Raw genomic sequence first — 24,264 nt, forward strand, 5'->3', positions numbered from 1 at the left:
CCGGTGTCCGTCAAGCAAGCCTCTGGGGCACTGACTGCAGGAGCCTAGCTGATGAATTACTGTGTGGAAAAGGAGTGGACACCTGACTTCATGCATTTTTGAGGACACACATCCGATACTCACCCACCTGAAATCACAAAGGAGGTTGCTGTCATGGGATGGGGGTTTGAAGAACTTGTCACTCACTGCGTAAAACAGAAAAGCTTTAGCACGTTATGTTTGTTTATTCTCAGTTATGAAGTCACAGATTTTCATTTGCTGAAGGAAATGACTTTTACATTTCATTGGCTCTTCCTTTATTAGAATTCTGTTACCAAATCCATTAAGCTAATGCGATAATTTGTTGGATTCCATCAAACCCATTGTGATTGGCCTCATTTTATATAATTATCCACTGCTTACTCACATCCAGTCGCCTTGTTATTCGTTCAACTATAGCAGTTATATGGGGCATGTAGGAGGGCTCAAATGAGCTACAGGCTAACAAAAGCGGAGAGACTCAGCCATTAGTAGTTGTGAGGCAACATGGCTGCTTGAAAAGACACATTGGGGAGTGTTTAAAGCAGCACTTAGAGAAATAAAGGGTGTGTAATGGGAGGTGACTTTTACAATGAACAGACTGAGCGAGATGATTAATGATGAGATCTTTCGCTGATAGAATTAGCTGTTGTTGCTTTAGAGAAACAGCTATGAAGACACTGGCGTGAGCAGGCCCAGCGGTTTGATGATAAAATCTTTTTCTTCGTCTTTATCAAAGGAATCAATTAGAGATAGGGGAAAGGAAATGATGCCAAGGATGTAGACTTCAATCTTAAAATAACAATGCTAAGTCAAGTATTTTTTACCCAAGTGATAATGCTGTCTTAAATGTATTGACTAAAACTCAGTTTGTTTTCTGTGAGAACAGTGAGTCCCTTGCCTAGAGCTGAACAGAATTTGTGCAGTTCCTCATGATCACTGAGACTTGGAGCAAGGTGTAATTACAGCGTCTATATCGACCTGCATATGCACCGGGGGAGCAGTTGTAATAAGCGCTATGGCTGCTTTGCCCCAAACGAGCAGAGTTTATTGCCTGTTTGTCTGAAATGAATATTTGAATTTTCTACCGGTCTACCAGTGTTTCATATGTAAACACAAGATGTTTGTTAGGTTTTAAACATCTATGAGAGAACCCTTAGAACAAATTGCTTTTATTGTTGCTAGCCTTCATGTTTTTCAGCAGATGTCCTTTTTTAAGGACAGCAAAAATTGGGGGTTTAAGGAACCTTTCTCAAGAGCACACTCACATCTACCAACAACTAAAAGAACTGCACTGCAATTTCTCAGTAATAATGTAGTGAATGTTGTTCAGCCTCCCCAATGAAGTGGGGAATTACATTTTGGGAATGATTAATTATAAAATGCATTTTGATTAAAAATTAGATTTAGATTGGTTCCAAATATGTATAATGGACCTTGAGAAAAGACATTGCAGATTTAATACATTTCAAAAACCAGGTGAACAGATGTATTATCCATCCATCCATCCATCCATTATCTGAACCCGCTTATCCTGATCAGGGTCGCAGGGGGGCCGGAGCCTATCCCAGCATACATTTGGCGAAAGGCAGGAATACACCCTGGACAGGTCGCCAGTCCATCGCAGGGCACACACACCATTCACACACACACACACCATTCACACACACACTCACACACACACACACACACACACACTCACACACACACACACCTACGGGCAATTTAGACTCTCCAATCAGCCTAACATGCATGTCTTTGGACTGTGGGAGGAAACCGGAGTACCCGGAGGAAACCCACGCAGACACGGGGAGAACATGCAAACTCCGCACAGAGAGGCCCAGGCCAACGGGGATTCGAACCCAGGACCTCCTTGCTGTGAGGCGGCAGTGCTACCCACTGCACCATCCGTGCCGCCCACAGATGTATTATTTGCTGAAAATATTAAGATATAAAATGTAATTAAACCTGCTTGCAGAAATACTTGTACAGATGGAGAAGGCTTTGGCTGAAATCTGAATCTGAAATCTGAAAAATAGCAGTCAGTTTGGCTGGTCAGGAAAAGGTATATCTCAGGTCAGTGTGAACATGAACATATTTCACAAAACATTCAATATGTCACATTAATTGCCTCTTCTCGTGAGGGACATTGGAAAGGCCAAAGAGATTTAAAGCAAACAACAAAGTAGTGCAAAATAGGATCACAAGAACAGGAAACAGCCAGAAGGTGTCTTCTGCGGAGTGTATAATGCAGCCCACACCCTCAGTATTTAAAGACTTAAGGGCGCTGTGTCATCCACTTTATCAGTTATTACTTGCGTGTTACAGTTGTAGGAATAATTGGGTGAGAGAGCAAAACTGTAGACAGAACTGATGATTCAGTTGAAATTGTTCCTGGCTGATGCTTCCTGACACAGTGTATACAAATTCTCAATGTGAGGCCATGATCAGGTGTTTCTTTTAGCTCTGCCACTACAGGGGGCTTTTATGGCATTCTGTCTTAAATTGGAAATAGCGGAAAGTATCCATTTCTGTGTCTTATTTCGATCTCAAAGCTGAATAAGAGATCAAAACACCAGCGTGTGTGTTTTTATTGCTCATTACTGATGGATGGAACTAAAAACTTTCAAATAATCCCCTGACTTACCGGGGGATCATGTTAAGTGACAAAACAAAAAAAATGTTGCTCAAAGGTAAGAATGAGGACGTTGTTGTTTTGATTGAACAGCCACACATTGTAATGCAAAAACAACCGTACAACCTGCTGTGCCACATCTGGACGGCAGTCAGCAGCAGAAAAATGTAACAACGGGGGGACATTTACTTGAAAGGAACAGCACCATCGCAGTGGTGAACCAGGCTCATTCACAGATATTCCCCAGTTTCCAACATCACCCCACACTCTCACTCCTACCATCTCGCTACGCCTTCATGCAGGACAGACACACCCCATAAATCTAACACTCCTATCGATAAAATGGTTTTTGTGTGTCATCCTTTCAAAAGACTTCCAAGAGCTTCCAAACAACATAAACCAATGGCTATGAAGTAAAATGCATATTCTTTGCCAATATGATACTCTTTTATTTTGGTTCAGTAATGTGTTTTTAGACATTCACTTGCAGTTGTGGTAGTGTTATATCGACGTGGGGTGATACTGAATGGTGCTTTGTGCAAGACCTGTCCTTTAGCTTTGTGTATAATTGACTGAGAGAGACAGTACTCAACAGATGCTTCTCATCTGTTTGAGCTGCTGCAATCTGAGGTTCACTTAAGCCCCCTCCCCAATTGCCTCTGAGGAAAATGCTTCTAGAAGACTTTAGATACAGCAGTCCTGAGGCTCTCAGTATGAGAGCGAGCATTACAGGGTTCCAGATCAAAGAACTCAAGGGCTAGCCTGGAAGAAATAGCATAAGAAACCTAAGCCAGGAATGGAGGACACAATGAAAAGTGAGCTAGGTACTGAAAACATAAGGGAAACAGACCCAGAGCAATTACTTAGCTGCAGTCATATTAGCCTAAGTAGTAGCTACTGATGGAGACTTTCGATTGAGGCCTGAATATCAAAGATTTTTAAGGTATGCAAGAAGTGGAATGCCATATATGGCACCACAAATACCTATACAAAAATGCTGTGGAACAATACACAATCGCAAGTAACTGTCAATATGCTGTATAGCACTCATTGGACAGTACTAAGCCTACGCATACGTTGGACAGTACTCATCTAACTACTCATATCCAAGTACTTTATTGTACATCACACAATAATCAGCAGTGATAAACTGACCTTCACCAGATGGGTGCTGTCATTATTACTGTGTCATGTTAGTAGGGTGGGAAAAACGGATTATTGCAATAGATTTTTTAAAGACATTGTACAGGCCAAATTTTAATTTCCACACAGATGGGAAAGTATGCTGTAAGATTAAATGTAAGATTAATCTGTAAGATTTTTGTATTACTAGAATAGTGGAACAGAGTCAAAATACTGAAACACTAGCACAAGGCACTCTGCATCAATTAATATTTCATTAAACTGAAGCATGGCAGAGCACCCAGATGGGTGACCCTTTAAAGTTGAAGAAATTGACCAAAACAACCCTTATTCTAGAACAATTCATAAGCCTGGTTTGTTTTAGTGCAATGTGCTTTCCATTGTGAAACTTATTCAGACTTATCACAGTGAGTTGTTGAGCAGTGAGTCTTTACAGGTTTCCTGACATTGTTGATCGAACACTGATCTGACTCTCGCCCTGGCCAGAGAGCTGCACTGGCCTTTGGCTTCACAAGGTCAGGAGTTGAAGTATCAGCCCTTCCTGTCAGACTGAGAATGCAGCACAGACCAAGCAGGCAGAGAAGTGTGGAACTGGGAGTGCTGGGAGGCTTGCACAAATCAACAAGCACAACATGAAGGAGGGCCTGTGGGTGTGTGTGTGTGTATGCGTGTGTGTGTGTGTGTGTGTGTGTGTGTGTGTGTGCGCGTGCGTGTGTGCATAAGATTCTCCCTACTGAGATTCTCCCAGTCCTGAATGGAGGAGGATATGTCTATCTCTATGGTGCTAATGGCAAATGGCGCTCCAATTTATTGAACAATGGAGTTCAATGTCATTACTTCACAGCAATCAATAAGGAATGGCACATTTTCATTAATATGTGCTAATTCCTTTCTAGTTTTATTAGATATACTGTATATGATCATTATGAGACTGTACTACCGTGAATGTAGAGGTAAATGCTGTGATACGTTCAATCTTCAGGGTGACTATTCAAATAATTTAGAAAGTTCTAGTATTTCATGTTCATGCCTTTAGAATTTTTACATTTAAAGGAAAATACAGGGTAATTGACTTTGACTAACACAAGATGGAATTAGTACCATGAATTATTGAAAATGTTGAGTGTCATTTGTAATCAGTTTAGAATTGTACTGGGGTGTTTCAATGGGTTTTAAATGGTTTTTATCAATGTAAATGATGACAGATGGAGACCCAGTATGAAATTCAATTCTGTTCATAATTATGCCCATTTTTAGTGCATGCTTTTATTTTTTTTACTTAGTTTCTCCAGAACCTTAGGGTTCAAAGCCTGCTCTACAGTACGTGATAGATGAAGTGAACAAATAAACATGATATATCTTTCATATGTAAATATATGTGAGGTATTCTTTTATTTCTTTAGTCAACCAGTGTGGACATGGTTCAGCCCTTTTCAATTGGCTGTTTGATTTATTTAATTCAAGGCACGTATTCAATTCAAGAGACATGTGCAGCTATGTTTAAAAAAAGGTGTGTGTTTGAGTGTTTCAGTTGAGCTCTTATTAAAAACAGAGATTTAATTATGACCCACCAGTAAGTAACATATTGGCTAATCTTTGGTCTCCTCTAATCAAAGATAACAGACTGAGCTCAGACATGTTCTAAAGAGGCTCCTGAGAGCTATACAGACGGTCACAGCTGCTGCCACTGACAGAATGCAAACAAACTGATTACAGTTACTGCAGCCAAGTAGGGAAAAATACGATGACATTCCCACGCACAAGTGACTGAAGGAGAATCATGAACTCGCAAAGCAAAGGGAGATTACAAGTCTAGCGCATCCTTCCCTGTGCTTTCCTTTACTCATTTGTTTACAAGCTAAAATGATCTTGAGCTGAGAATTTCCTTGAATATCCACAGTGAATGTAATTCTGATATATACAATATGCAGTTTGATGCACTTCCTGATGTTTAGTTGTTATCAAATGGGCTTAACGCAGTCGGTCGGAGTACAAACCTTGAAATTAAGGTTTTAATGTACATAGTAATACATGATGTTTTCAGTCTTTGTAAATGCATTATATGATGGACATGAAATATTACTGTAATGGGGGGGTACTATTTGAGTGTCTATCCATCCATCCATCCATTATCTTAACCCGCTTATCCTGAACAGGGTCGCAGGGGGGCTGGAGCCTATCCCAGCATACATTGTGCGAAAGGCAGGAATACACACTGGACAGGTCGCCAGTCCATCGCAGGGCACACACACCATTCACTCACACACTCATACCTACGGGCAATTTAGACTCTCCAATCAGCCTAACCTGCATGTCTTTGGACTGTGGGAGGAAACCGGAGTACCCGGAGGAAACCCATGCAAACACAGAGAGACCCTGGCCGACGGGGATTCGAATCCAGGACCTCCTTGCTGTGAGGCGGCAGTGCTAACCACTGCACCATCTGTGCCGCCGATTTGAGTGTCTATATTTAACAAAATAAAAAATGGCATATGTTTATGGATGCATTCAATACATATTACAGGCATATGACCAGTGTTTGATATCTGTATGGTGTAGTGTTACACTGTGTGGTCCCGTCAGCTGAGCAAGGGGGATCCCTTACTGCATCTCTGTCTCACACTGCTCCAAGGAGCTGTGGAGGATCTCTCTCTCTCTCTCTCTCTCTTTCTCCCTGTAATTCTCTCCGCGAAAGCGAGAAGCTCTCTATTAATGTGTCCGTTCACCCAGCCGTGGGCCGCCACCCGATCCCTCATCACAGAAAACACCACAGGTGTAATTAGTGTTAACTGCGGGCACAGTCAATATCAATGGACAGCTACACAAATCAGATAGCCTTTTGAACCGTGCAGTAAGGAGTGATCACTTTTATTGTGTAATGATTGGCTTCCACTGTGCCTTATTGTAATACGACGCTGCGTAACACCCATGGCTGGAGATGTATGCAGGTAGTGCCTTAATTTATCATGTACCTTTTAGTAAGGAGACCCAGCCTCCTGCCTCGTCAGTGAAAAGCATTGATCACAATCTCAGTTTTCCTGAGGGTGAATGGGAATCTTGGCCTCATCGTGAAGAGCCCTGTGTATGGCACTGACACAGCTTAAATTCCGTCACTTAGCACTGCAGGAACAAGGATGAATTAAATATGACTCCCCATGTTTTTTTTAATCTTTTGTTTTATTAATACAATGCGGTTGCTTTTATATTAGCCTAATTTGTTCTTGTTACTTAGTATACTGCAGAGACTGAGCAACCTTTGTTGAAACTGTTGGAGCAGGTACCAAGTATCTCTGCAGGATCTATGAATGTAATAACTACAGTGTAACCATCTCTAGTGTAATAGAAGTATGCTGCATATAACTTAATAAAATTGTACTGTGGTATAATCATCTGTAGCATGGAATTGATGACACTGTCATAAATAATTGTGTGTGGATATACAGTATAGGACATATTTGCGGAATGTTTTGCCAAATTCCTCCCACCCACATAAAAAATATGCATTGGTCAAAAATGGGCTGGAATAATGAATGTTCTGCAATACTGTGATGGGTTCTAAGCTGACATGTTTGGAGGCATAAATAACCCCAAGGGTTTTTGAGTTTAAACCCCTTACAATGAATAAAGAGGCCACAGAATTCAAATGTAGTAAGGAGCTCTACTGGGTTTGACTGTATCGCCTCAGGATTTCGAGGAACAAGGGATTTGGAGTATGTTAAAAATCGTTTGTTGTTGTCGTAATTATTATTTGCCTTTTAAATTACTTTGTACTGTGATTTACTTAGACTAGACAATCATGAGTGAAAATGTTTGATTGTGTATTATGCGTTATAGCTTGTGCACCATGCAAATATTACTTATATATTGCTATAATATGGTTTTGGATAGAATAAAAAGACCAAGAGCCAAATATTTAATTTAGCAGCTGTAGTCACTGTGCTACAAACTGAATTCAAATGTTTTTTTTATTCATTAAGCCAGTTACAGTTTTTCATGATTAACAAGATTCCCAATCAGGAAAAAAGTTTATACATGTGCCATGTAACAAAACATACTGTATGTTGAAGGAAAGACAGTGGGTTACATTAAATCATTTTGATGAAATTATCAGTATTTAAGGTTAAATCAGATATATTTTCATCATAACCAAAAATATTTCATTAATTGCACAAAGATGAGCTACAGCAGTTCAATGCAACCGAGTCAAAAGGCTGTTCATAGATTGGATTAATAACTGTATAGGGTATCTTTGGATACCCTACGCATAGCTCGCTGTCCATCACAGCTATGTCATGGTAATACTACAGGACTGTATGTCCAACTGCAAGTGTACAGTATTACTAATGCCAATTCTAAAAACATCTTGCATAATCAACAACCAGGTTGCAATACAATACCATTTATGTTCCTGTCAAAAACAAACGTAAACTAATTTGAAGAATGGACTTCATACTTTAAAGTATATAGCTACACATATGATGTTTGTGAAAATGTTAATGGCAGCACTTTCAAGTACAGTGTACTGAGTACTGAGAGTACTGAGAGTACTGAGAACTTGTGCAGACCATGAGAGATTGAACAAATCAAAACTAAAAGCCCTGAGTGCCGTATGCCTCACAGACAGGATGGGGAAAAAAATGAATGTAGCCAACCTAAAAGTGCAGCATGGAAATTAAGTGAATACCATGAAAACACATGGCACAATTATGAACGAAACCATACCAAAACCAGAGAATGCTGTCTAGTGTAAACGTCTGTGGTCTATTTAAAAAATATGTTTAGAAGGGACATTTATTTCAGTATCACTTTATAATTATGTATTATTTCTGAAATGTTTAATAATCTTTATCCTTGAGGCTGCAGACTAAATAAATTCATTAACAAAACAGCCAAACAAAACATTTAATAAATACTGTATAGATTCAGTCAATCACTATTTTTCAGGATGTAGTCAAATAAACATTTATGAGCAGAGAATTATACATTGTATGGTTTACTATTTGGACACACAGTAAGCAGTCAATGCAGTAAAATATATACATAACAGGCTTGCTCTTCCGGTTGACAATACTATTCTGCTAGAAATCAAAAGCTACTTTAGAGGGAAATCTTCTTGGCTGAACAAACATTATCCACCATCTGTTTTAGTACAGATTACCTCAGGTAGGAAAGTCTCTCACCTCCAAGAGGTTTTCCTTCTCTGGGGGCCTTATGAAAAGGCTGCCTTTTAAAAGATTCAAGACGTGTAGCACAACAGCAATGCAATATATTATCCCAAAAGCTACATTTATTAACTGCCTTAAGCTCTTCCTGTCACCAGGAAATTGGTTTTAAAAAATAGTGGCTTAAAAACAGCCAGCTATTTGGTGAGGACATAAGTTTTGTGAGATATAGGGAGCTGTCTGGCACATGTGGGGCTACAGCCGAATTTAATGGGATGTTTAGATAGTCATGGTGGTTTGCTACTCCCAGCACACTCCTCCATTCGCAACCCACTAACCAGAGGGCTGCCTGTGGAATGAAAAATGTCTGACCGAAGGAGGTAAGACAAACTGCAATCTAACGGGTCCCCCCCAAGGAGAGGGAAGTTCCTTGACTATGAAGCTATGACACATATATACACACACACACACACACACACACACACACTTTCTATAATACCTTTCTGTGTGTATTTTAAATAATTTTGTGGTTTAAGTGGTTTTGAAAAAACTTATACCACTCCAATTTTACTGCCTTTCCTCCTACACATTGTTTCAAATGAAATAAATTCTAAACAATTAAACTATTTATATACATGCTCTTTCCGAGCTAAATGCATATAGCAGGGGTAACTACAATAAGTTTATCTTGCTGTAGTTTCCCCTGCAATAACATGCAATAATGTATGGCATGGTACAAGTGAAAGGGGAAAAAAACCTTTGACCCATCAGAAATAATATTCTTATAATAATATTATACATTTTACGAAACTGTACATTCATACATTTTATGAAATGCAGTAATACAAGCAAAATATCAGTACATCTCAAACGTGACATATGGAACAAGAAACCCCACAAATTCACCTGTGGTACCTGAAAGATGTTGGCATTGTTCATTTAACCCCCTTCAAGCTAGCTAGTGGCCAGTAGCAGCTAATAGGTAACATTTGTTTATTTAATGTTAGCTGACTTCACTGACAGTTTAGCTCTATTGCAGTGGTTTGGGAAGAATCTAAGCCAGTTTGGTTGCTGCTGAATATCTGGGTTTGTGGTTAATCGATTATATTTAATAATGTAATGCACTTCATGCAATTTTACCTAAGACAAAGCAGATAGTAGAATTGTGGAATTTGTGATTACACATTTAACATTAAAGCAGCAACTGGTTCTCAGATGTTTTCTATTGATGTCATTCATGAATTGTCACAAAATCTTACAGTATAGTACATCAGAAGGACATCACAGATGGATTTCTGAGTTTGGCACACCCAACTACAAAACATGATGAAGGGTTACAACCTGACGTAGCATAAGGGTGTCCCTAGAGTGAGATAACTACACTGCAGCATTGAACTTGATCTCTGCTTAATGAAGTAATAAGCAGCTGGACAGCATTTTGTTTATTAATTGCAGTTAGCTTGAAGCGCAGTGAGAAACCTATAATCCAATGAAAAAAATGCAATGTCACAAGTGAATCCTGAATTTTGAAAATCGAATCATGCATCTGATAAGTTTTGTGAGGCTTGGTCCGAAGATCATCTGTGCCAAATTTGGTGAAGATTCGGCAAACTTTGTGCCCTGCAAAATAATGTTTAATCTTTCGATAAAATCCAATATGGCAGCCGCATCAATGAGTTTTTAACCTCACTTCCTGTTTATCGTATTTGCCACCATTTTCGATTTGACTGTAATGGACGAATGCTTTTGTCTCTGCCTTCGGATCTCCAAAAGATACAACCACACGCAATAATTACTTTAAGGCAAATTAATAAACAGTTATTGGGCAAAATAAGTTTTAACTTATTGCATGTCCAAGGAAGGGATACTGAGTCTATGTACCAAGTTTGGTGTCAATACATCAAAACGTTGCTCACATATGAGCTTTTTGGTGACTTTGCCACCGATTTTGTTTGGCTGTGACATACGAACACTTGAAACACTAAATCCATCTGATAACTTTTGTAAGGCTAGGCCAAATTTGGTGATGATTGGACAGAATTTGTGGCCTGTGATTTTTTATTATTATTTTTTTTACTTTTTCTGAAAATCCAATATTGCGGAAATTGACGTCAAAGCATTGAACTCGATTTAAGGAATCCAACAGTACCTTCAACATTGACCTTGTAGGGGGCGCTAGAGTTCCCAAGGTTGAGACATGAATCTTGGTGAAAAGAATCATGGGACTGTCCCCAATCAGTGTGCCAAATTTCAAACCTTGTTAACATACGGTTCTAGGGGCTGCTATAGACACCCTAGCCAGACGAAAATGATAATTATGATGATGAATAATAAGAAAAGGTAGAAACATACAGTGTACCTACACAGCTTCATTGCTTGGCCCCCAATTAGGGGTCAGCCTGTAGCCTAGTAGCTAAGGTACATGACTGGGAAGGTTGGCCGTTCACGTCCCGATGTAGCCACGATAAGATCTGCACAGCTGTTGGGCACCTGAGCAAGGCCCTTAAATAAATAAATTATTATTATTATTATTATTAAGTCATCTTTACTTAGGGAGAATGTAATTGCCCATTATATACATAACTACTGTACATAACACTAAGTGGTGTTTGTATTGCAATTACAAAGGAGTCTTACAATGTGCCTTCATGCAGCACCATCCTTGATGGTTCAACTGTAGTCGATACTCAACTCCACGTTCTGTGGGCCGCATTGTCTGCAGTTATTTGCTCCTAACGTGCAGTTATTTGCTCCTAACGTGCAGTGCACCACCTGATTTCACTAATTATTTTACCTGCTTGGTTCAGTTAAGCCAATTAGTGAAATCAGGTTGTGTAGTGCACGGTAGAAGTAAATCCCTGCAGACACTGCAGCCCGCAGGATGTGGAGTTGAGTAGCGATGCTATAAACTATAGACTATAATCTAATAACTCCCATTTCACAGGACCAATGAACACTGTCATGCTAATGATCAGTCCAAATTTCTGTCTGTAACCTCAATGGCCCGCAGAGATTTACATGAGTTTGAGACACACAAACATGTAAGAATATTTCAGGAGACTCAGTAAGTCATATGGCTAATACATTTCATAAAGAGGGAATTTTTAACTGATCAAATTAAAGACTGAAGTGATTCCATAGACCCCACAATTAGGTTGCTTATTTTTTTGCAGGTTTGGCTTGTTACAATTTGCTTTGACTTCAATCTGCAGATAGTTTTAGTAGTCGTTCCACAGTTTCATCAAATCAACACCAATTGATCCAGCTCAATCTTTAATTTGATCAGTCAAATTGTATCTCTTCATGCAATTACTTGCAATATATAATGTGAATATGGGACTCATTGCATGCATAGCCACTTACAACATAACGTGACTTAAAGTAAACAACCCCACTGAACATGAAAAGCATAATTAAGAAAAATGTTGCCTACAGCTTTTTTAAATTCAAGTCATGTCAAATTGTATGCGTCATATGCACAATACAGACACACTGCAGAGTGCAATGCCTACTTGCAGCAAAATACACTTTTTATGGGATTACAATTGCGGTTGAAACGAGCAGGATGCACAGTGGTACGATGCTATTCCAGGACCGAGTTTGAGAAGCACTGCGATAAGATACAGATCTTTGTCCGACAGGTAGAGCCGAACACAGTGAAGTTGAGGTTACAAGCTCATCCCATAAAAAAAATGCCTGTGGCGGCTTAAACTACTCTTTTAAACATCCCGCATATTTATAGCTACAGAAGAGCAACAATAAAATAGGTTTCCAAGAAGGCGACCACACAGTCAGGATAGCCTTAGCGTTAGATTGCAAACAAACGAAAACCAGGAGTTGTGTTATTTTAGTTACCGTGATGAATACATTTTCTCTCCGTTCCGCCTTTTGAAACGGAAATCTTCCTTGATTCACTTTTAAACAGTACACCGGCTAGCGCCTAAATTATCCAAACGTTTGTAGGCTACGTGTTGCTTTAGTTTAGCGAGGAATTCCTGCAAGTGCAAAAAGCGAACGATATAGTCTAACGTTGAAGTCGACTGAATTGTATTTGCACAGGCTCTCAGAACTTTAAATCAGAAACATTCTACTATGTGCTATAAGCCTCTTGTTTTACAGAAAAAAATAATTCCTCGTTTGAGGAAAAAGATCACAGTCTGCCGTTTGCTGCGTTCTTAAACCTGTCTCTTCTACTGGTTTTAAGATGTGTGAGAATCCTGGGACTGTGATGTCAGACTAGCTTCGCTGGGTCATTTGAAGGTTAGCAGCCTCCGAAGGGTTCATGGAAAGTTCAGTCGCATATATTAGGCAATTCAATCTTTCATTCCCTGTGACAAAACTAGTAGGAAGTGAGCTGTATGGAAGCAGGATAACCCATTCGTCATTACAGGGGAGATGTAGCCGTAAATCGTGAACTGCGATATTTAAAAATATATATTTTAATCCGGCGCGCTTGGTCGAGGATAATATCTTTGTTGTTAACTGCAAAGGACGGACGGTGTGGAATATTTCAAGATAAATCCGCTGGGTGATAACTGTGAGGAAATCGTGGCCACCCCTTTCGCTGTTGAATCTGGACTGCCTGGAAAATGGTAAATGATCATTTGGATCAATTACAAGCTTTTAGCAGTGTTGTCGGTCATAATTCATGATTCGAGACTGGGAAAAAGACCAAGATTTTTCGTGCCAAAAAGGGGGCAGAGTTAGATGGAGTTGGGTCTACTTTTACATGTGATTTCCCTCCACACCTAAAAGAAAAAGACACTTTTTTCAGGCTTGCAAAGAAACATCATGTTTGATTGTATGGATGTTCTTGCTGTGAGCCCTGGACAAATGCTGGATTTCTACACTTCGAGTCCTTCGTGCATGCTCCAGGAAAAAGCTCTAAAAGCATGCTTCAATGGACTAACGCAAACAGACTGGCAGCATCGGCGGAGCGCACAGTGTAGGTTCAAATTTTATGTTGTAGTTAACTGGCTGCACATTATTTTACATTTATTTGTCCTTGCAGACGTAGCTCGCTACCTTAATGCTGCCCGATGAGTAACGGAGTAGCCTTATACTAAGTTTTTAACTTTTCGCCATTCCCAGGGGAGGTCGTGCAGGCTACTGACATCGTAGCCCACCTATAGCCTGTTGTTTTTTTATATTAGCATATACACGTTCAGAAATGTGCAATACTATAGCAAGGTTACGCACAATGCGAAACTATCCAAATTGTATATTTGTAGGCTACACCGCATCTATAAGCGATAACTTTTTGACACCTGATTGCATGAACTGACATACCTGTGCAAAGTCTTGTGCATATGATATATTATGGTATATTTACATTTTGAACTTTTGCAATTGCTTTCGTGTGATTTGCTACACTAAGAATGAACATACTCACATACTGATACTGTGGTATCTGCAACGTGCGATGGAATGCAAAATAAAAACACCAGCGCCGTTTCTCTTTATCCCCGCCACTAAGGATGAACACCGGGTGCACGCCCAGTAGGCTATATTCGGGGGAGAAGCTCGCTCCGACGTTTAGATATGCATGGCAACTTTATTTGCTAGGTTACAGTAGGACTCTTGCACCATATAGGCTACATTTATGTAAAACCTTCCAGCAGGATTTCAGCCTCATATCGAGGTCAGCCACAAGCACAAAGTATTTACATTGGTCGATAACAAAATCACAGTAGCCTGTATTGTCAGGAACATATTTTAATATAGCTTCATTAGGCTAATTGCAAGTGCATGCACATAGCGTAGCCTTCGTGCGCAATGGAATACGTCCTCCAAGCTGGTGTGTGTTTCTTGCCAGACTGTTTTCGCTTCATAATTTATTTTGATAATAGTATGACAGCAGTGGCGATAACGTTAAGCGCTGCTTGCTGTCACCAAACGCTATTCGCTGTCACTTCACAAATCAAATACAAGTGGCCCTTATCACTAAAGTGAGAGAGGTAAAGCGATTTAAGCACATTTTGGTTCTTAATTCTGCTTGTTTTCAAAGTCGGCTACAAATGTTGGTTATATTGTTGTATTAGTATGGACGTAGTCACGTTAATGTATGATTTGTTAACCCAGCAGTGACTTCAAATGACTATAATTTTAGAATTCTGCTATGCTTACTTCTCTGTATTAAGTTTTATTTAGAGTACACATTTGGCTCGAGTCATCTTAACCTTGACGACCTAAGAAGAACCTTATTTTTTGGAATTTGTTGTTTGCTAGTAGGCTAACCTTACCAGCTAGGACATGGAAACTCCTTTTTCCTGGCATTCCTTCAGAGAACATAACCAGGCGCAGATGACTGATCTTTCGATTACTTTTTCATGTATTTGTAGCAATATTGCAATTCGAATAATGTATTTATTTTGAGGTGAGGTTACATAGATGAAAAAGCTTATGGTCTTCTCCCATTTTCTGCAGGTTAAGTTACCAAGAGTAAAGCAATTGCGTTAAATATTGTGAAAGGGCTCATTCCTTACTGAACCAACAATAGGTGTCTTACATTTCAATGCAACATGAATTTAGAGAGTTTGTATTCAATCTGCTAGGCAATGAACAGTATAATGTTGGAGTAGGTTGCCTAATGTTCAGTGCTTGCCTATGCATTATCTTGTGGAAAGATCACAAAACATTTGTGGTTGTATGATATTTAGTTGAATCAAGGACTTCTCTTACTGGAACTGTTGAAACATTCAGATTTAATGTTTTTTTTTCTCCAAAAGTAAAACTAATGCCTTTATTGAAACTGAGTGCAGTTCAAATGTAATACATTTTTGAATTATTTTGCTCATAACCTAAAGAACCTAAGAACTACAAAAGAACACAAATGAAATAAAATAAAATAGTCTTGCTTGCATGTGCTTCTATGCTGTATTCTTGGCAAATTCCACTCAGATTGAAACCCAGCATGATCCGTCCAGCATTCCTTCATAATTAGCGGTATATGTCAAATGACTTGGTCCGTGGAGGGCCAATTGCAATCAAAAATGGTAATCTTAGAGGGCTTAATCCCAAAATGACTTCTTCAAGCTGCCATGGATCACCTCTGTGCCATCCCAAATCCTATTTCCACAAACTTCAATTCAACACTGATGCTACTAAGCTTTTTTGAAAACCTTTAACCAAATAGTAAATTCAGTCTTGCCTCTGGAACACTTTGTCTCGTGTAACTGTAATGAATGAAATATCAATACTTTAAAAATTCTTCATGCCCAAACTGTTTCATTAAATTCAGTGAGCGCTGAACATGTGATTATTGACTGAGGAATTATTTATATAAAGCCCACTAAAGGACATTACTGAAAATGAAAAAGAAAATAATTGGACTGTAATTACAGATTAGAATTTTGATTGAATGTCCCCTGACTGTAGGCTGTGCGAGAATACATGAGAGTATAAAAAGAAACAATTGCAGCTTCCTTTCTGCATCAGTTTATTTCATGCAACCATGCCACAGCAATGTTGATACATGAGAACATTAAAGCCATCATTGTCTATTTTGCCATTTTGGACATATCCTAGACATTCTAACTGATATCTTCCATCCAATTATGATATAGCCACTTTTAGACAATGCATATGACCAACGATTGTTGTAGAGAACATCACTCCTAAAATGTGAAATGCTAAGTATCATATGATATTTCATTTTAGGAGAATTTAAGTAATGTTCATTTGCTGAAGCCCTTAATTATGTTGATTTAACCTGTACATCCTTGTGGCCTTTGAAGATATGGGCCTCAGGAGTAAAGGGGGGGGGGGGGGGGGTGTGCCGTTCACTGCCACAAGCATTAAGTCTAGATTGTTAATATTGATTCCGAGTAACACTACAATTATAGCTGTACATGAGAGCAACAAAGTTCAGTGTATCAATCAAGTGAGCTTTGGCCGTGTAGCCTGTTCTTTCCATCCTGCTTTACCTGATCAATATTAACCACCCAATTGAAACTAAATGTGCTCTCCTACAACAGTAATTCTGATAAATGTACCCAAAGATTACTTATCAAGCATGTTAATCACAGCAGTGGGGATATTGAAACATAGCACACATGTTCTTGGAAAATAAATGCACCGTCAATCATCCGTTTCTACTTACTGTTAATTTATCTATCAATTGGTTCATCTTTCTACCAGGAAGCACATGTCTTTGTGCTGATAGATATATGTACGTAGAGACAACTGCAGTTATTTTCAAGCAGTGAGTGATTGCCGGTTATTTTCTTGGGCACAGTCGGCAGCTCCTGGCCTTGATGAGATGTCAGTCACAGGACCTTCAAAGGATTTTTTTATATATATGAAATTGACAGGATCATAGACAGTGATCCTTTTTTCAATATGACAATGTTTCTTGTTTTTCTTAAGGCCTTCTTTACTTTGGTAGGCACATGTGCATAGTGTCTAAAACATATCACGGCTGAATTTCTTCTATATTTATGAAAATATAATATATGAAATATTGTTGTAATGCTGTGCTAATACATAGGATCTTGAGCGAATGAAAATGTGCGCAACTTTAGTTTGAAGATCATCGATTGTATCGTTAAACTGTCTTGTTAAGCGTGTGCCATCAGAAGATTTCACACTCTAATATGCTTCTGTGCAGGGTTAAGCACCTCTGTAAGTGACCGGTTAGTGGAGCAGCTTGCATGCTAATGCAGTTTAATGGCACACAAATGTTGTCCATCCTTATTGAAGCGGGCTTTCAGCAATAATTCAATGTTTATTCAAGGTAAATGCAACTATAATGACTCTTTGTCCATGAATGTAGGAGATGTAGGCTAGACTGCAGGGCTGTTATAGTATCGCAAAAACTTGAATATGATAATTTCATATTTATGGTCATATTTGAATATATGTGAATTTTATAGTTGTTGCAAGGCCAGCAGTGTGGAATTTTTCTTGATGCCTGTGTAAAAGGGGTTTACTGCACCTCCTCTCTGCTCATCACATTGTTTTGCATAGCGCACCATGAACAGAGGGACTGTTTCAAGGCTAAAGCACGGTCATTGACATTGGCATCAGATTGCAGCTTCCAACTCAGACCACATGGTGGGAAACTGAAACCCGTTGGGCTTTTTAGAAAGCATTTTTCGGGATGGACGTAAAACTTTCCTCATTTTAACAGCTTCAAAAGCCCTCACACCTGTTGTGCTTGTGCATTTTGAGTGAGCTGGGAGCGCCTGGCCTGGGTCACGAGTGCACCGCTGGGATGTGGTGTGACCGGGTCAGGACTGTCATAGAGGGGTCACTGGGGGGTTACTGGGGGGTCAGCGACACACACGGCCGCCAGGAGCCCAGACGGGCTCCTCCGTGGCCTGTGTCTCCCCTCTGGTCCCTCCTGCCTCTGCATACCCACGCTGTCATGCTGCTGAGCTGCGCTTTCTTTCTGCCGCTTCATAAGAATAGTGACTTTTCAGTGTTTGTGTCTGGTGTTTGCTCAGTGTACCCTCTCTGAAATCATGAGGATCTCCTGAGGGTGTACAGGCGATATGAGGTTTTCGTCAGTTAGACCGACCAGTGAGAGTCGGCTCCCCAGCATGCAGAACCCATTGTAAGGTCTACCATTTGTGAAAAGGCAGCTGTATTTTTTGGTTGTTTCTGTGTAGACTAGACATAAAATTAGATGGCTTTTGTGACTCATTTTTTCCCCCTAGTGTTTAAGGGTTTATAAATAACCTCCACAATGAAATGTATACAGCAAGCGCTGGGCAAAGCTGGTTCTAATTTGGTGTACTTTCCATGAACTTTGTCATTTCCTTTGACTCTCTGCCTCATATATGTGAGCTATGTGCACTCCGGCAATGAGGGGAAAAAAGTATTTGACTCTAAAGCTTGAAGCTGCCAGCAGAATTTTTTTTTGGAGAAATGTTTTGACCCTGTAAAACATATGGGTGTAATTGAACCCCCTAATTGGTAAATGGCGTTTGCTGCACAGTGTAACCCACATATTTTGTACGCTTGAAATGAGTCATTCTGCATTTGAAAATAATCAGCCCAATAAGGAATAGTTTTAGTTTGGTTGATGAAGTATGTACGATTTACTTTTCCAAGCATCATGCTTATCGTGTTAAATGTACAGTAGCTTCCAACTAAACGTTTTCTGTGGATATCAGTTTCTATGATCCTTGTAAGTGTTCTTCATGCTGTTCTGCTTAACATTTCATACATGTTATATTCTGTGAATTATTAAAATTGATATTGGTAAGAGGACCTCAATCGCTTGCATGTAAGAGGACCTTTCATGTTTGACTATTCAGATTGTTGAGAGGTAATACCTTTGTGTGTCTTGCTTGCACGCAGCAAAGAGTGAAGAGAACAAAAGGTAGTGGGGCGAGCTCAGTCGTGTGTGTCTGGACAAGCATAAGCAATGGCAGACATTTTTCTGAGATTATATTAAAAGACTAACAGGAAGCACTCCCTTCTTTCTTCTAACCCATCTGTGTAGCAAAATTTGCACCCACCCCCCATCACCCCTAGTTCATTGGAGCTGATGCATCAAGTGACATGTTTTGAATTTTTTTTTCCCCCATTGAGAGAATAGCCACTAATGGGTGTGTTTTCCTGCTTGACCCTGATCACAGGTTCAGCTGGAGGCTAAGAGTTCAAGGGGATAGAGATGAACAATTTTTCTTTTTCTTCTCTAAAATGCCTCCCATTTAGTTATCTGTCAGCAGCCTTTATTCCCCTAATGGCGCCGGTGTTTGTGCTAGCCAGAGGAGAAGTCGACCTGCCACCACAGCCGCCACCAAGGCTTAATAATCCAAGAAGTAAATGGAAGCTTTTCTAAATGTGATGCTATACAGCACCAAGGGAGGAAGAAATAGCACATTTTATTTGATCTGTGTTTCCCCTTCTTTTGCACATCTCTGTGATTTATCCATGCAGACACAGCATGTTGCATCTTTGTTTCTCCTGCAGGTTTCGAAAGGCAGCAGGCCAAACGTTAGTCTTGAGAGTAGGATTTCTGTCAAGGGGACTCCTGCTTGAGTGCAGGCCCCTGCTACACGTGCCAGACTGAGGTTAGGCACATAACACCTCACCTTGAAATGCATCCGTTTCAGATGGCAGAACCTGTCTCTCTCTGGTCAGGTGAGGCCAGCAGTGTAGTTAGCTCATGTGCAAAAATCTAAGACTTGCTTGATTGCCCCAAAGCAGCGACCCCAATACTTATGAATCAAATCTGTGCGTGACTTAATATTCAGACCGATTGACTAAGCACAAGGAAATTAATATAATATCCTGTGTAATGTAAAATGGCGGCGGTAATTGTTCATATTTCTCATCCGACCCATGAGCCTCTGAAACGTGTACTGCCTCTCCAGACTCATGTTGATTATTGCTTCATATTGCTTCATCTCTTGTTTTTTTTCCTAGTGTTCCCCTGCTGTTGTTTACTACCATGGCCCCCCTTGCCTGTGCTGTTCATGTCACAATGACACTGCTGCTGTTCTGTGTATAGTGTGATCTTAACTGTGTCACACCTCCTTGCACAGCCCTGGTGTTAATTTGACTCCCTTCTCTGTGGTAGGTGTCTCTCATGACAGCATTGCAGGTGATATTCTCAGGCAGTCTAAAAAGGGGACATGATTTTAGCAAAGGGTTATTATAGGAAAATCTGTCTTGTGAAAACATAAAAATAATTGTCCTGTGGGTGCCAGTGAACATCCCTGTGGACTGTTTTATCAAGTGGGTTTTGCATATCACACCTACTATACATTACCACAAGATTATCAAGGAACTTGTCAAGCTGAAGTAATTTTTATTTTAATGTGATTGTAACATCATTTGACAGTAGAAAATCAAGCTTATTTTCTCCCGTGCAGTTCTTTTATTTTATTTTATTGCAAATCTTATATTTAGAAAATAAGAAAAGTATCATATCATATCTCTATGTCAGATGAGATCTTTCATTTAATTTACAGTGATGATATTTAGAAAGGGCTTACATAAAAACCAATGGCAATTGGTTATAATTCTGTCTGACAGCTTCCCATGGTAATACTAAACAGAATTAAGATTAAATTGTTGAGAATTCATGGGCAAGTAAACGTGATTATCAGGATAGCTATATCTACATTTAGATTTGCTTGATTATTCCCTGTTGTCAGGGTAAAAATCTTTTTTTTTAAATAACTTTTTGGTAAACCTTTCTGGTGATATTCTAGTAAAGCAAAGCCTGCTAAACTGCACTTTGTATTGAAAGCATAGAGCATCAAACTATGAAAGTGATAGATTTTAAATTAATAGCAGGCTCCAGCCATCCAGCCTTTCAGAACCTATTTTGTTTATTTATGCTATTTATTTATTTGTTACTTCATAATGTTACATTTGGTCCGGCTTCAGCCAACTGGACTGCACTTTGCCTGTTCCTAATAAACCAACCCTCATAAATGAGATGGTGATAGTTTGGCAGGGTAGATTATGTGAATGGGGTGGTGGGTCTTGAGAGGAGTGTGTACTGTACGTAATTTGTGTCAGAGATAAGACGAGGTTTATTCCCAAGCCAAGCTTGCCCTCATGCCAGTGGAAATATGTTCTTGTGTGAAATATCGGCATAGCATCCTCATCTTAGAGAAAGTTCTCCAACTAAAAACTGTGAACTCAAAAGCCATAGACTGTAGGGATGTAAAGCTCATTAGTATGAGTGGAAGAAAGGCAAACACAGAGTGCTTTGTGTTGTGCCCTGCAGGAATAAATGCTATCTGCGACAGAAGGGACAGGCTACTGTTTTTATTTCATGCTGGAAATGTGTCAGCAGTTTGTTTTTAGTAATGTTAGAAGTGGTCTCCTGTTGTACTGTGGAAGTGATGACAACCATTTAAACCGTACAAAGGTTCAACAAAGGTGTTTCTCAATGTTTAGCAGACGGAGAGATGTGCAGTTGTTTAATGATTCACGGGGGGACATATTCCTAATAAATGCTTTGCAATGAGAATGGTCTAGCAACACAAAGGTGCTCTTTACCAGAGACATCAAGTGGGTTTATTTCTGGAGGATGTAGCATATAGGGTTGAATATACGTATTTTGCATGAAAGATTTAACTTTTCTGATGACGTAAGGAATAGCTTAAAATTTTAAAATAATTTTAACATGTGAACATTTTATACTGGCAAAGTGACTATTAATTTGACTTCTAACAGAATACCTTTCATACCTTTTTCAGATTTTTCATTTTTAGATAGATTTAGTAATTTTTCATAGGTGTCTTCTGAAATAACTGGAATAATAATTCCTCAGATGACATAACAGCCAAACTAGTAATTCAATGATAAAAAAGGAGATGTTTAGGAGACAATTATTGTTAAAAGCAGTGTACCGTATGCAGTTAGCCTCGATAAATACACCCAAACTTGGTATTTGTTTTCTTGACTACCTGTCAGGAATATGTATTGTCTTAATTGTCTTAATTAATTAATTCAGTCTCTGGTCTCAAAAATGTGTTGCAATTAACAATAGCAGTGTTCCACACACCGATTGAAACTCACAGCCCTCTGCCAGTCGCGAGCCAAGCGCTCCGGTCATTGTGCGTTTGGGCACCCTGTTCTGAAACACTGCTGTGCCCCTTGTGTCTCAGCAGCTATTGAAACACAGAGCAGCAGTTCTGAAGAGCTGGTTCCCAGCCCCCCATCTCCACTGCCTCCGCCTCGGATCTACAAGCCCTGCTTCGTGTGCCAGGACAAGTCCTCGGGGTACCACTATGGCGTTAGTGCATGCGAAGGCTGTAAGGTAAGAGTTCAGGCCGTTCCCCTGAATTCATCCTCCTGGATTCATGTGGCTTTAAATGAGGCAGTAAGACCTGATTTAAAATGGAGGTGAAACTATAACCCTCCCACGGTTTATCTTTATTGCCTCCGTGAAATCAGGTTTTATAAATGCTCTGAAGTTCTTTAACGAGGCTAGTGGGTTTCATTAGTGGCTACAGTACAGTAATTAATGTACAATAATTACAGCTAGTTAGTACTGAGTATCGTGGTGGGAGAGCACTTAGCAATTTAGTTTGAGTTTGTGCATCCATGATTGATGGAGATTGCAGACTGCAGATTCTTAGTGTATTTACTGCTCTGCTACATCAACATTATCCTAAATGAAGTGAAGCAGAGTAACAGAACAGGTTAGAAGCAGTTACAACAGGAAAAGGGAGAAGGAAGAAAGAATGTCTGGACTTGTATTCAGCTAACTCTGTGCATGTACTGCACAATATAAGGAGCACTAGCGATGCACAGAATTCCAATTGCCGGTTTTAAATTCCCACTGTACCAGTAATGCCTATTTGCACTTCATTTTTTCATAAATTTACAATATTTGTAATTTGTCTATTGATCTATATTTCCTTCAGAATTTAATTTATGTAGATATTTGAACTCTTTATTGAATTATTAAATGTTTTACTTTTACTAAATATTGTACCGCAACAAAGCTGTCATTGTACAATATTGCAGATAACTCTGAAATTGGGGTAGCGTCATAGTGTCAATTATGCACTTTATTAGGTATTTATTAGCCTTATTTGTCTTCTGCTGCTGTAGCCTATCCACTTAGAGGTTTGACATGTTGTGTGTTGTAATGTGAGGTTATTTGCGTTACTGTCACCTACCTGTCAGCTTTGAACAATCTGGCCCTTCTCCACTCCACCTCTCATTAACAAGGCATTTTTGCCCACAGAAATGCTGCTGGATGTTTTTTTGTTTTTCTCTGCAAACTCTAGAGACTGTTGTGTGAAAATCCCAGGAGATCAGCAGTTTCTGAGATATTCAACCCAACCTGTCTGGCACCAACAATCATTCCAAGTTAAAAGTCACTTAGATCACATTTCTTCCCGATTCTGACATTTGGTCTGAAAAACTGCTGAACCTCTTGACCATGTCTGCATGCTTTTATGCATTTTGTTGCTGCCACATGATTGGCTGATGAAATATTAACATTAACAAGCTGGTGTACAATTCTACCTAATGAAGTGCTCCTTGAGTGTACATGCATGCAAATTGCATGGGAAATTGTGTTTGTAGTGTATATCGATGGTGATTTGTTTTACTGTTTGTATTGTGTTCAACTCAACGGTACCGGCAATGTCACATCAACATTCACTTTCATTTTAATCTGAGTAGCCTATTTACCGTGGCTTTTTGGCCAAAAGGTCCAGTCGCGGTGCATGCACGTGTAACCTCGAAACGCTGGAGATGCCGAGGCTTGGCCTCGTCCTGTCCCTGGCTGTGCTGCGCATTGGCGTACTTCAGTCACTGTGTTGTTTCGGAGAGATCGTAACGAGGTCTGAACAGATCCTGTCCGCAGAGGCGTCGTCC

At 39.6% G+C, this 24,264-nt stretch overlaps 1 protein-coding gene across 5 annotated transcripts in view; it reads left to right on the plus strand.

The window, feature by feature from the left end:
* LOC133137386 (retinoic acid receptor beta-like) overlaps window positions 1-24,264 on the plus strand; it is a 125,672-nt gene that overhangs the window by 59,718 nt on the left and 41,690 nt on the right. For 2 of the 5 annotated variants that reach the window (XM_061255633.1, XM_061255642.1), the window contains one exon: window positions 22,542-22,690. In XM_061255633.1, coding sequence (XP_061111617.1) covers window positions 22,542-22,690 — 149 coding nt within the window. Of the gene's footprint in view, window positions 1-13,313; window positions 13,551-13,575; window positions 13,904-22,538; window positions 22,691-24,264 lie in introns of those variants that run through there. The other 3 variants (XM_061255670.1, XM_061255650.1, XM_061255661.1) reach the window with 3 other exon arrangements.

The sequence above is a fragment of the Conger conger genome, chromosome 1, assembly GCF_963514075.1.
Source record: "Conger conger chromosome 1, fConCon1.1, whole genome shotgun sequence".
Lineage (NCBI taxonomy): Eukaryota > Metazoa > Chordata > Actinopteri > Anguilliformes > Congridae > Conger > Conger conger.